At 49.3% G+C, this 12,884-nt stretch overlaps 1 protein-coding gene across 1 annotated transcript; it reads left to right on the top strand.

Moving 5' to 3' along the window:
• Window positions 1–8,483: 8,483 nt before the first annotated feature.
• Window positions 8,484–12,631, top strand: LOC128089688 (uncharacterized). The gene is made up of 11 exons (XM_052701346.1): window positions 8,484–8,568; window positions 8,951–9,012; window positions 9,170–9,323; window positions 9,589–9,845; window positions 9,955–10,040; window positions 10,485–10,576; window positions 10,911–11,019; window positions 11,258–11,354; window positions 11,504–11,641; window positions 12,097–12,275; window positions 12,577–12,631. Exons 1-11 carry the CDS (start codon window positions 8,484–8,486, stop codon window positions 12,629–12,631), a joined length of 1,314 nt encoding a protein of 437 aa, XP_052557306.1.
• The last annotated feature ends 253 nt before the right edge of the window (window positions 12,632–12,884 follow it).

Raw genomic sequence — 12,884 nt, 5'->3', positions numbered from 1 at the left:
CGCCTGAAGTAGATGTCGTGTTCTGATACCACTCTTAGTCTTTGGATGATATGAACTTCCTGCCACACATTATTTCAAGCTTTGTCTGTTATTGGTTGGACTTGAGAAATGGCATGTCAAGGGAAAGGCTAGAAGATGCAGAGAATCAATAGCAGACTTGAATATTTGCTTGAGAGAAATGGCTTGACATGCTGGAGAGAAGGGATGCTATCCAAAGACAGTCTTGAGAATTCAGCAAGGCCAAGTGCAAGGTCCTGCATCTGGATCAGGGCAATCCCAAGCACAAATGAAGGCAGAGCAGAGAATGCACTGAAGACAGCTCTGAGATGGACTAGAGGATGACAGCTAATGAGAAACTCAGCAGGAGTCAACAGTGTGCTCTTTTAACCCAGAAAACCAGCCAACAGGAGTGACCAACAGAGTGATGGGAGTGATCATAGAATCACAGGATCTCCAAGGTTGGAAAAGACCTCCAAGATCATCCAGTCTGTCCATCCACCTACCAGCAGTATTTCCCCAGTAATCCATGTCCAAACATTTCTAGAACACCTCCAGGGACGGTGATGTATCATATGTCACCATCTCTTTAGGCAGCCCATTCCAGCACCTGACCACTCTTTTGGAGACAAAATTTTTCCTAATGGCCAAACTGAATCTCCCATGGTGCAACTTGAAGCCATCCCCTCTAGTCCTGTTGCTATTTACATGGGAGAAGAGGCCAACCCCCACCTTACCTCACCCTCCTTTCAGGTACTTGTAGAGGTGATCTTAAAGGCCCCTTCCAAACCAAAACCAAGCTCTGTGATTCTCACATTCTTCAAAAAGGCTCAGCTACTGGGTTAGCCTGTGAGTGTGCATTTCACTGTAACACTAATGCTGTCTTTACTTCCAGGGCTTTTCAAAATGTGTGATCAACACTTGAAAATAGCAGTTCTGCCAGAGAATCTTTCTTCTTTCTTCTTTCAGAGAATCTGGCCCATCAGAATCACAAATACAAAACTGTAAACAAAGGAGCAGTAACACTCTCCAACCTGTCGTGAATTGCTGTATTAGTGAGTGAAAAGAATATAGCATGTGGTGTCTCTGTTATTTTGTGTAGGTAGCTAGTGTGAACTTAGCGTCTTCCTTCTCTCTTCTCAGTGTATCTATTCCTTTAAAATTGGATGTTCTTTCTAACTGAATTTCAGTATGCTTCTAGCATGAAAGGCAGTAAGAATCTTCTTGGGCTTTTTGATAATGAAAAATACCATCACTGTTTTCCTCATTCAGCAAAGGGTCCCAAGGGAACCTTCTTGTCCTTTGCAGCAGATGTTGGTATTTGGTGATTCTATGATTCTTATTCAAGGAACCAGAAAAATATTCTTGACGTAAGCTGAGTAAAAGAAAACAAAAAATTGAAGGCATTTGTTTCAAATATTCAGAATTCAGAAACTGCAAATATTTGAAAAAGACATACATGAAGAAAGGAAGGAAACAAACAAAACTGAAGGAAGGAGGCAAAGAGGGAAGGAGGGAAGGAGGGAGGGAAGGAGGGAAGGAGGGAAGGAGGGAAGGAGGGAAGGAGGGAGGGAAGGAGGGAAGGAGGGAAGGAGGGAAGGAGGGAAGGAGGGAAGGAGGGAAGGAGGGAAGGAAGGAAGGAAGGAAGGAAGGAAGGAAGGAAGGAAGGAAGGAAGGAAGGAAGGAAGGAAGGAAGGAAGGAAGGAAGGAAGGAAGGAAGGAAGGAAGGAAGGGAGGAAGGGAGGAAGGGAGGAAGGGAGGAAGGGAGGAAGGGAGGAAGGGAGGAAGGGAGGAAGGGAGGAAGGGAGGAAGGGAGGAAGGGAGGAAGGGAGGAAGGGAGGAAGGGAGGAAGGGAGGAAGGGAGGAAGGGAGGAAGGGAGGAAGGGAGGAAGGGAGGAAGGGAGGAAGGGAGGAAGGGAGGAAGGGAGGAAGGGAGGAAGGGAGGAAGGAAGGAAGGAAGGAAGGAAGGAAGGGAGGAAGGGAGGAAGGGAGGAAGGGAGGAAGGGAGGAAGGGAGGAAGGGAGGAAGGGAGGAAGGGAGGAAGGAAGGGAGGGAGGGAGGGAGGGAGGGAGGGAGGGAGGGAGGGAGGGAGGGAGGGAGGGAGGGAGGGAGGGAGGGAGGGAGGGAGGGAGAAATAATGATATACATGTCCCCCATAATGATGTAGATACTCCCTTGGGTAAAATAAACATTATTTGAATTTCTCATCTTCAATAGAAGTGAGTAACTACTATACCTAGGAACAGTTGAAAAATTTCTGAAGCAGAAAAGGGCAACTCACAAAGGCTGATAATGATCCAAATAACACATACATTTTCAATTTTTTGGAAGTGACATTTAATAAGAATTGTGTCCTGAGATCAGTACATAACTTAAACAAAATGGAATTGACGTTTATTAGAAACATGCAGAAGCATTCGTAGTAAGTTTTAAAATCACAAATTAAAAGAAATTGCCCTGGCATATGAAATTATCAAAGCACAATGAATCTGGTGGTAAGGGCCAGCAGTACTGCTGAGCTGGGTGATCTGTGTGTTCTCATGTTTCTGTGGCACAGCACTGGGCAGGGGGAAGATAGGGAGCTGATGCAGCAGAAGCTGATTTATATGTTTTTTGGCAAATACTGTTTTTTGAAAGCACTCCTATACTGTGAAGATGACAGAGCAGTGACACGGGCTGCCAGAGAGAATACGATATGTTTGGGAATCTTTAAGAATCAACTGAACATGGGGGTGGGCATGTTCTTGGTGTCCCTGATGGAGCAGGGGTCAGGACAGATGAACCCAGAGCTCACTTCCACCATCATCTGTTCTATGATTCTGTTCTTCTCTGTAATATTGCAGACATTATGCATTTTCACTGGTCATACACTGTGATTTCTAAATGCAAATTTATTTTTTCACAGGAAATTAAAATTTTAAACCTTGGCAATATCTTCTTCTATTTTTTCTACTTTTTTTAGCTATTATCAAAATCAGAAAGTTTTGCCAAGGATTTTTAAAGACAATGAGATCACAACATCATCCTTTCAGTATACTCCTGCATATTTAAAAAAAGTGCACAACAAGATCCATTTTTTCTTTTTCAAAATGCATGCATAGAATCCCTGCACGGTCAGCATAAAGTGCTCAGGAATGTCTGTTTCTGGCTGTTCTTCCACGCACTGTGCTTCCCACACTGTGCTTCTCTGGCCACTGCCATCAGTGCTGGCACAGGTACACCTACCAGCCCATGGGCACGATGCAGGGCCACATCCGGCCCTCAGGCAGGCACAGGCATGCTCTCTCAGCCCCACCATGGCCATGAATAAGTGCAGAAGCTCATGTGGATCTGCTTTTTCTACAACTGGAGAAAAACAGCACCCTCCACAACTGTACTTCCACATTAAATTTATGATTTTTACAGTGCAGGTTAGTGAAGTAGCAGGAAAACCCTGTGCTGTGAAACTTCCACTCAGTGGGTAGAGTTCTGGAATGGGATAGACTGTCCAAGGGGCATCAGGAAGCTGGAGCTGGACATGTGCATTGGAGTGTTGAATGGGGAGGAACATGATGAGCTTCAACATGGGCACCTTTCGAGACCTACACCCAAGGATGCTATAGTACGTGTTAAAGCATGGGTGTCCAACATTTTTGCTTCCCTGGGCTACTTTGAGCAAATAATTCTCTTGGATCACAATTAAAATATATATTTAGTGTCTGTTCATGTCAAAGCTGGTTTTAATCTTTAATGTTTTTTATTAAACAAAAAAGAGAAAAACTTACAATATTTAATGTTTTTTATTACAACCAACAAAAAGAGGGCAGAAAATTCTTATGCTACTCAGTTGCTTGGCATAAGGCTGTTTTGGTAGCACTAATTAGAAAATAACATTTGCAATTGCAGCATTTGGTATTGAATAAAGGCAGCTCTGCACAACAGAGCAGAGAGGCAGAGCAATTGGAGCCAGCTAAAACTCTTCTGTCAGGTTCTTACCATGCAGCAGTGAAAGATTTGCCAGCAGCTGCTGCTGAATAAAATAGTGAGAGTTAATAAGAATCTATCATTGAATAAGGAAATATGGTGAATAAGGTAATATGGTGAACAAAATTTGGCACCAAAGAAAGTATGGTGAATGAAATACAAGTTCACTTGTCCCTTTCTTTTTAGTGAAACTAAAAAATCAATTTCTAACTTCTTTTGTGACACCCGCTTTTAAGTTTTGTGTTTAGAACATTTGCTTGAAAATAATGGTATTGCTTTCAGTTTTGATCCTATAGGGTTTTTGGTTTTGCGTTTTTTCCCCTGCTTGCATAATGTTTGTATCCAGCAAATTTCAAGCATTCTCAAATATTTATCTTAAAGATTTAATGGACTGTAATAACCAAATGTTTCAGCAGAGCACTGAATACCACACATTCAGGCTGCAGCAACATCTGTGTGATTTCAGTCACAATACCTCTTGCTCTCTCTCAGTGCTGGGCCACTTTCTCTGGAGTTCTGAAGACAGTCTCCACCTCAAGATGGCAGGTCGGGAAGGCATTCAGCAGCCTTCTGAATGGACTGGGCAAGTGGACATGGATACACTCAAACCTGAACCCAGGCAAGCTGAGAGTAGTGACAGTACTGATGTTAGCACTAGTTCTGTGCCTTTCTTTACTGCAGAGAACTGCTAGCAATGCCTTTTCCCTGTGTTGCCCAGCATTTTGAGGAGGAGTGGTGCCTTCCAGTCTGCAGACTCTGTGCTCTGACAGTTCTTATCAGTTCTTACAATTAAAGAAATGGAAAGCAAAATTATTTTATGTTTGCTGTGCATCATTTTGTATTAAATTTTTAATAGTATCCTTTCATCTTTCAAAATACTTGTCTAAAGAACATTACTTGATTCACAAGCATGGTAACTTTGATTTTTAAATATTTTAACCCTTAAATGTTTTTACATTGTTAACACTAAATTTAAGGACCTCTCTTATTCTTCTTCCTTCCGCTAGGTTTTTTGTCTGCCTGAATCCCTTTTTAAAATCAAGCTCGTGAAGTCACAAATAACAAACTAAGAAATGAAAAAACAAAACCCATACAGAAAAAAAAAAAAGCAAACACTACTGAAAATGTAATCTTTCTTTTTTTTTTTTTTTTTTTTTTTTTTTTTTTTCCAGTTGACAGGTCTTTCATTGCTTTCTGCCAGCTTGTTTTCTGGAATCACTGCAGTCACCAGACAAACTTGGTCGTGGGCATTGAGTCCATATAAATTCCAGCCCAGACAGAAAGCTATGTTTTCAATTGTCTCAAACAAGGCTTTCGAACTGTTTGCTTTTCTAAATTTCACTGTTAGTGTTTTGAAGCTATAATGCTTTTGAGACTGTTGAACATGGTCAGTGGATTTCTTTTTTGTGGAGTGAGAATAATCAGATGTCTTCTTTTCCTGCTAATGAGCCATACCAGCCAGGAAATAATGTTACTGGCTGTGCGGGGGAAGGCACAAGGTACTTGTAATGGCTGTAATGAATAAATCAAGTGATAATCTTAATTAAGCAATTGCCAAAACAGTTGTTGTCTGAAGGTACACTGCTGTCTGACATGTATTTATCAATAGGCCCTGACATTTCAATGCTACCCCGCATATCCATCTTAACTCATGCTTTCCTCTTTCATTTTGTCAAAATAGAAATTAATTTCTAGGCTGCCGTAACAAGGATTAGTTCTAAGTAATTACTTTCCTGAGCTATGTCTATCTGAACTGAAGTAAGGGAACAAAGCAAGCATTCTTCTTTCATTTTAAACTATTTATTAAAAAAAAATAAATAAAGCCAAAATACTCAGCTGCTGAAGAGTTGCACTGGAGCCACTGGGAGTTTAGTCATTGGTTTGAACATAAGCAAACAGGGATATGTCTGGAAGTGTTAGAATATCTGGCATTACTCTCTTCACACAGTGACATTTTATTCTTTCTGATAGAAAAACCTTAGCTCTCAACTACGGCAATTTGATCGAGGTAAGGTGAGCTATACAGTATGCATCACTGGGGATTCTTTATCTCTGAAGCTTTTGTGCTGATCTTTCTAGAATTCTTTGTGACAAATCTAGCTCCTGGTAGCTGCCCAGTGTGGAAATGTACAGTCTTTCTCCCAGTTTGGTGCTGAAATCTGGGAAACAACATCACCTGCAGTGAGCCTCTGCCTCTACAGCACAGTATGGTGCAGCCCGCTCATTTTTCTACATCCCTGTGAGTTGGCAATGGTTGATCTTCATGGAGCCAGTGTGGACCCCAGGATGTTTTTTAGAGGCAAGATCTGTGAACAGTTTGGGGACAGGGATGGACAGCGGGCACTGCGGTGTTGTGTGATTGACCTGATAATTCCTGGCAACTCTGCACACAGACCAAGATAAGCACAATTGTGTGTGATTATGTATTGCCCTGGAGGCCAAAGTCTGGGACTCTTATGCTGTACATGAATGTCTTGCATGAAGAGTTGCTCGACGGTTCACCTCATTTTGCAGAAGTGAGAATTGGCGTGCATTTGGCCTTGCGAAAAGGCCCTGGAAGTGGCAAAGTGACCACAGCACAGTCGCTTGTGCTGCTGGAGCAGAGCTGTGGGCTGTGAGCCCTGCGGTGAGAAACTGCTTCAGCCTGTGCTTCCGCCAGCTCAGCCGGCTGTCTCTCTTTAGGTTCCTGCCAGAACTTGAACAGATATATGCTGAAGTGCTACAAAAGGCTGCACATCAGGCAAAGCCCGCTGCCAGCGCCCAGCAGACCTCCAGAATGGTACGCCAGATACATTGATCTGCTACCCTTGAATCCCCCTGAGGCCCCAGAGGAGGGCAGGCATGGCAGCAGCAGCTGCCCTCCCAGGGGTCCCTGCCCAAGCCCCAGGAGGCTGACGCTGCCGATGGTTGTGTTTCCCTGACCTGCAGGCAGCGCGCTTGAAGCACGCTCAGACTGAGGCGAGACGGCTCCAGGTGCTGATGGCCTCCAAGCGCAAGGAGGTCGAAGCTGAAATGCGGAGTGAATATGAGCAGTGCACACAGAGGCTGAGCACGGAGAGGAGCCAGGTACAGTGCGCACTGACCGCCCTCAGGGAAAGGGCATTTCCCCCTGCTCCTCAGGAGGGGAGCAGCTCAGGGCTCCTGGACACAGCAGCGTGGCTGTGGCCACCTGGCAAGGAAGCATCTTCTGTCTGCCCGCTGCCCTGCAAGTTGCTGTGCGACAGGAGCTGCAGCCAAGAGCACAGGGCAAAGGCAGCAGCTGGCTAGGCAGGAAAATTGTCAGGAAAATTTGTTGTTGTTGTCTTCTTTTCCAGTTACACTTTCTCTAACTTTGATTCCTCTGGAACCGGGAAGTTCTCTCTCTTGTTTTCCAGATGCTAACAAATGCTGATCCTGTTCCTGTGCCTCACATGTTCCCTTCTCACCCTGCTCCTTTCTCTAGGATTCCTGTACTATCATTAGTGTCACTGTTTCAGACAGGCAACTTCTTCAGAATAATATTTGTAGTTGCTTATGCTGACCCTATCACATTCGCTGGCTGGTCATGGTCTCATGCCCTTATTGAGCATACTGGGTGTATTGGACCAACTTCTAATTCTAACAGAGGCTTAGCCCTTTCAACAGTGGTTAAGCACAGTAATGAGATACATTCAGGAAATGAATGGGGCCAGGATCATACTGGCTAGCTGACTCTTCCAACGGGGGGAGATGCAGGACAAAGAATAAAGCTGCGCTGTCAGACGCAGCAAGTGATCAGTGTGCATTGCAACCCTCCTGCAGTCTTCCCTATTAGCACTGGGAACCAGTCAGCAGTTCTCTTCTAATGTATTATCTCAATGGGAAAGAATTAATATAAAAGACCAGTTAACTGCAGATGCACTTGCCATAACTGAAAATAATGTCTTCCTAACTCTTAGACGTAGAAGGTAAAGGAAACGCTTTACCCACTGAAATTTGAAAGGTGATTAGAAACAAATTTGAAGGAGAATTTCAGTCTTGCTGGCATCTAGTCCATTTTATTTATGATCCTGTTAATGATCTCTAGCAGCTGCTGACAAAGTTCATCAAGTTACTCCACACGAAAATCATGTCGTTTGCTCCAAAAGTAACACCTCCTATTTATTTCCATGCAGACAACAGATGCGAAGAGCAGAAGGACACTATGCAGGGTGGAAGCGTCAGCGCAGCACCTTCGGGGCCTCGCTGGGCTCCCCCGCCCATGCTGGGCCAAGATGTGGGGGGCCTGTGAGGTGGGCGGGTCCCCACAGCCCTTTGTGAGACGTCAGCGCGTCACAATGGGGCTCAGCTCTTAGTCCCTCTCCCCAGCGTCCCCCGGCCACATTTCCCAGCGAGGCCTGGGAGGTGCCAGGGCTGTTCTTGCCAGTGCTGCTCTGCTCTGCTGGAGCTGCTCTGACGGCAGGAGAAGGCCAGGGGAACCTGTGAGAGAGTGTGGGACGCTGCTTGCCAGGGGACAAAGAACAGGAGCAAGAGAGTGAGCACCGCTTCTCCAACTGCTGCACAGCATGGCGACTGAGGTGCTTTCTTACATGCTCTTCAATCCCTTGGATCCCAAGGAGCTTACCTTACTGAGGGACCTCACCACTGCAGGTAAGGCTTGGGGGCCCTTGGGGCAGCGCTGTGGTAGGAAAGACGGTGGGGAGACAAAGAGGAAGGTCCCCAGGAGGGGCCTGGTGTCTGCAAGGAGAGCTGCCTCAGGGATTGCTTTGGCAGCCCAGACGCGCTGCCGGTGCCAGGACCCCCTTCCCCAAAGCGCATCCCTTCCCTCTCCAGACCGGCCCCGGGCGCACTGTGCGCTTCCCGCTGCTGGGCACGGTCAAGAGCTGTGCTGGAAGCTGCAGCAGCACGAGTGCTCGTTGAGGGCAAGGAGAGCTTGGTCGCACCCTGCTCTCTCCTCTGTTGGGGGAAAGGGTTTCAGAATGGTTGGGCGTTGCCAACTCTGAGCGTGACGGGTCTTTCTTTTGCTTTCCAGAAATCTGCAGAGTGTGGGATGCCACATCCGAGTACATTCGGAAAGAGCTGATGGAGAAGAGGGTGAGCCTTACGTCCTGCTCGTGGCCCAGCTTGCCCCTTTGCACCTGAGCGGCGGGCAGGCCACACAACATCATGCCCAGGGCCAGCAGGTCACCCAGCACCTTTCCCACCTCTGCCCAGCACTGCCATGTCTCCCTCTTCTTGTTTGACATTTCAGGCGGTGGATATTGGAATTGGCAGCTTTGCAGTTGTGCCAGCTCATGCCGCTGCCGGGGAGGATGGGGTTCTGGATGTGGACAGACCCATTTTCCAGCTGAACAAGCACATCCAGAAGTTTTACAAGCTCAAGAAGCCTAAGACCAAAATTCCTTGTAAGAAGAATTTTGCTTTGCTTTACTCCACTGCACAGCCCCAGCATTTCCCTGTGACATGGCAAGAGCAAAGTCTCTTGCAACCTGGAGAGTGCTGGGGGAGGGTGCACACGGAGCGTCCCAGCACCCTGGCCCTCCCCCGGGCACCAGCCCGATCTGCCCAGCTCTCCCCAGCTCATAGCTGCACGCTGGGAGCTGGTGGCAAAGCTTACCTGCCTTTCCTGCAGGGAGTGATTGACGTGGTTGGTGTGTGTTTGTTTTGCAGTCGAGATATTCGAGCACCCGTTGAACTTCCAGGAGATTGCTGAAAGCATTTGCTTCCGTGTGCCCATCGTAGAGCAGTGCATCTATGAGACCCTGCTCTTCTTTGCTGAGGCCCTCCGAGGAAAGAAGGAAGTTGACTTCTTCTTCAAAACACTTGGCATTCTTTCTCTGAGAGGGCACGAGGTCATCATGAACTTCTTTGATGACTGCGTACTGCAGGTGGATGCAACGGGCAACATGCTGCCCGCTCTTCTTGGGGTGAGCTTGCACGCCTCCGGGGCTCCCTGCAGGTCTCCCAAGGTTTGTCACTCTTGGGAGCAACAGACGTGTCTGTGGCCTCTGCTCACTTGTGTCTATCCCGATGCAGGACTCTGAGATGATGAATATGATTGCGTTTAGTGGCAAAAACAACTTTACTCGATCCAGTGAGGACGGCTGTGTCATACTGCCAAGGTGAGCACAACCACTCCTGCAGCAGCCAGCCGGCCAAGGGAGCAGCTGCCCAGCTCATGCTTTGTGGCAGCTTCTTGCCAGGGACTCTCTCCTGGCAAGGTTGTTAGGCAAGAGCAGCCCTTCTCTGGGAAAGCTCCATTCAGCCCATGGCTTGGTCCACCCAGACAGTGCAGTCCAATGGGCCAGTGCGTGGGCCATAAGCCCTGAATGAGAGAGGTGGGAGGAGGGTGTGGGGACAGCGAGGAGGCCCCCTGTTCAGGGCTGGCACAAAGGCGACAGAAACTCGGGGGCAGAAGTTGCTGGAGACTGGAGGGCCCCTCAGCTCCCACAGAGAGTCCTTGGGGCTCAGCATTGGTTCCAACAAGCCATGCCAGCAGGTTCTCTATGTCCTGCACTGAGGAAGCTTGATGCCCTTTTATCCCACTGGTGTCTTCTTGTTTCCAGAATTCAAGTTGAGGGCTCAACGACATGCCAAGATACGGTTTTCATGAAGCCCCGAAGACAGTCACAGCCATGGAACGAGGGTGCCCGCAGAGGTATGTGAATGTGTCTGAACTGCATGAGGAAACCTCTTCCCTGCTGGGGAATTCACCCCCGGCCTGTAAGCTCCAGCAAGCCCTGGAATTTCTGGGCACCTCCCTGCGTGTCCCTGCTACTGGGAGAGGGGAGAGAGAGAGCAGGACGGGCTCAGGAGGAATGCAGATCTGGGCTTAGTCCAGAGTCCAACAGGGGCAAAGAGCCCCTGAAATAGTGGCTCTGTTCATGAGGTGGCAATGAATGTGGGTGAGCGGGGCCAAGCAGCTCTGCCACTGCTGTTTACGTGCACAGTCACAAAGATGATGTGATGTTCTCTTGCTTCCCCACGTGCAGTGAGCGTGTATGATCCGGTGATGCTGGCTCGGCAAAGGGCATCAAAAGTTGTGGTGTTAGAGAGAAGACGCAAGGAGCAGGAGAAGAAACAGCAAAGGGTTAAATTCAGGTGAGCCTCCTGGAGAAGTGCAGAGGCAGGCGGTGGGGGACACACCACGCTCTGGTTTGTTGTGTCAGGGAGGTGTTTCCCTCAGCCGTGGTGCCCTTGCCAAAAGGCCCTGGAAATGGCAAAGTGACCACAGCACAGTCGCTTGTGATGCTGGAGCAGAGTTGTGGGCTGGGAGCCCCGTGGTGAGAAACTGCTTCAGCCTGTGCTTCCGCCAGCTCAGCCGGCTGTCTCTCTTTAGGTTCCTGCCACAACTTGAAGAGACATATGCTGGTGTGCTACAAAAGGCTGCACATCAGGCAAAGCCCGCTGCCAGCGCCCAGCAGACCTCCAGAATGGTACGCCAGATACATTGATCTGCTACCCTTGAATCCCCCTGAGGCCCCAGAGGAGGGCAGGCATGGCAGCAGCAGCTGCCCTCCCAGGGGTCCCTGCCCAAGCCCCAGGAGGCTGACGCTGCCGATGGTTGTGTTTCCCTGACCTGCAGGCAGCGCGCTTGAAGCACGCTCAGACTGAGGCGAGACGGCTCCAGGTGCTGATGGCCTCCAAGCGCAAGGAGGTCGAAGCTGACATCCAGAGTGAATACGAGCAGTACACACAGAGGCTGAGCACAGAGAGGAGCCAGGTACAGTGCGCACTGACCGCCCTCAGGGAAAGGGCATTTTGCCCTGCTCCTCGGGAGGGGAGCAGCTCAGGGCTCCTGGACACGGCAGCGTGGCTGTGGCCACCTGGCAAGGAAGCGTCTTCTGTCTGCCCGCTGCCCTGCAAGTTGCCGTGCAGCCAAGAGCGCAGGGCAAAGGCAGCAGCTGGCTGGGCACAGGCACGTGAAGACTAAACCAGGCCTGTGTGAGGCACCTGCCTCAGCTGAGGCACTGAGGCCTGCTCACCCGCTTCCAGGCAGAGAAGCCGGTGCCAGCCCTTGGCTTCAGGGAGTGAGGGCACAGTCTGTGTTGCAGACAGAGAGCCCTCTGCTCTTCAGTGCCATTTCCTGCACGACCAAATCATGAGGGGCAGCCCCAGCTCCTTGCAACTGTTCCTTAGGACAACTGTTCCTTAGGACAATCTCTTTTGCCTTTGCAGAACCCCTTCCACCGCCTGCTGGAGGGTGACCCTCGTCCTGCCTACATTGTGAGACGGGACTATGACCAGCAGCTGGGAGAGAGGCTGAAGGGGAAGGACAGGTGCCAAAGCCCTGCAGGGCAGACAGCACCAGAGGGGTGGCAGAACAAGCCCCAGCTCCCGCGGACATCACGGGAACAGTAAGTGCGTGCCGGCTCCTGCAGAGGCCCGGGGGCAGCGTCAGGAGGCCCTGAGCCCCAGACCTGTTGTCCGGGCTTCCCTGGGCTGCGGGGCTGGGCCTCCTCCTGCCCGCCTTTCCCCCGGCTGGTGGGCGCTCTCGGTGCAGATGGGCCTGGGCACGAGGATCCCTGGGCATCACACGGAGCAGGGTGTGTCCTGGGCAGCACATCCCCAGACTACAGGCCCCAGAGAAGCCCTGCAGCATTTCTGTCTCTCCCTCCCCAGCCCAGAGCCTGACGTCTTTCTTCTTGGTTCCTACAGGAAAGGAGAGAAGACCAGGCTCTTGGACCGCTGTGGGAAGGCCCAGGGCCTGTGAGGCGGCTTCCAGCTGCCGCGGCCGTAGCCATCACGGCCTACACCAAAACGCTGCTTCAGGCGCCAGCAACACCCAGGCGCACTCAGGCAGAAGCTCCCACCGCTGCACACTGCCATCTTGTAGGGGAGAGCTGGGGGAGAGCTGTCAGCAGCGGGACACCTTTCCAAAAATAATGTAACATCTTCCAGCAAATAAAGACAAATTAACATCTTCCTTAGTGTTTGCCTTACATGATTGCTTTGCGTGCGCAAAT

The sequence above is a fragment of the Tympanuchus pallidicinctus genome, unplaced genomic scaffold, assembly GCF_026119805.1.
Source record: "Tympanuchus pallidicinctus isolate F22 unplaced genomic scaffold, pur_lepc_1.0 scaffold4, whole genome shotgun sequence".
NCBI lineage: Eukaryota > Metazoa > Chordata > Aves > Galliformes > Phasianidae > Tympanuchus > Tympanuchus pallidicinctus.
This window is presented reverse-complemented; position numbering and strand designations above follow the sequence as displayed.

Excerpts from the sequence above, each read along its gene's own strand:
- LOC128089688 (XM_052701346.1), top strand. The coding sequence starts at position 8,484 with ATGGCGACTGAGGTGCTTTCTTACATGCTCTTCAATCCCTTGGATCCC. Across the intron at positions 9,013-9,169 it reads AAGAGCTGATGGAGAAGAGG|GCGGTGGATATTGGAATTGG; the intron begins GTGAGCCTTACG and ends TTGACATTTCAG. Across the intron at positions 11,355-11,503 it reads CCCAGCAGACCTCCAGAATG|GCAGCGCGCTTGAAGCACGC; the intron begins GTACGCCAGATA and ends CCTGACCTGCAG.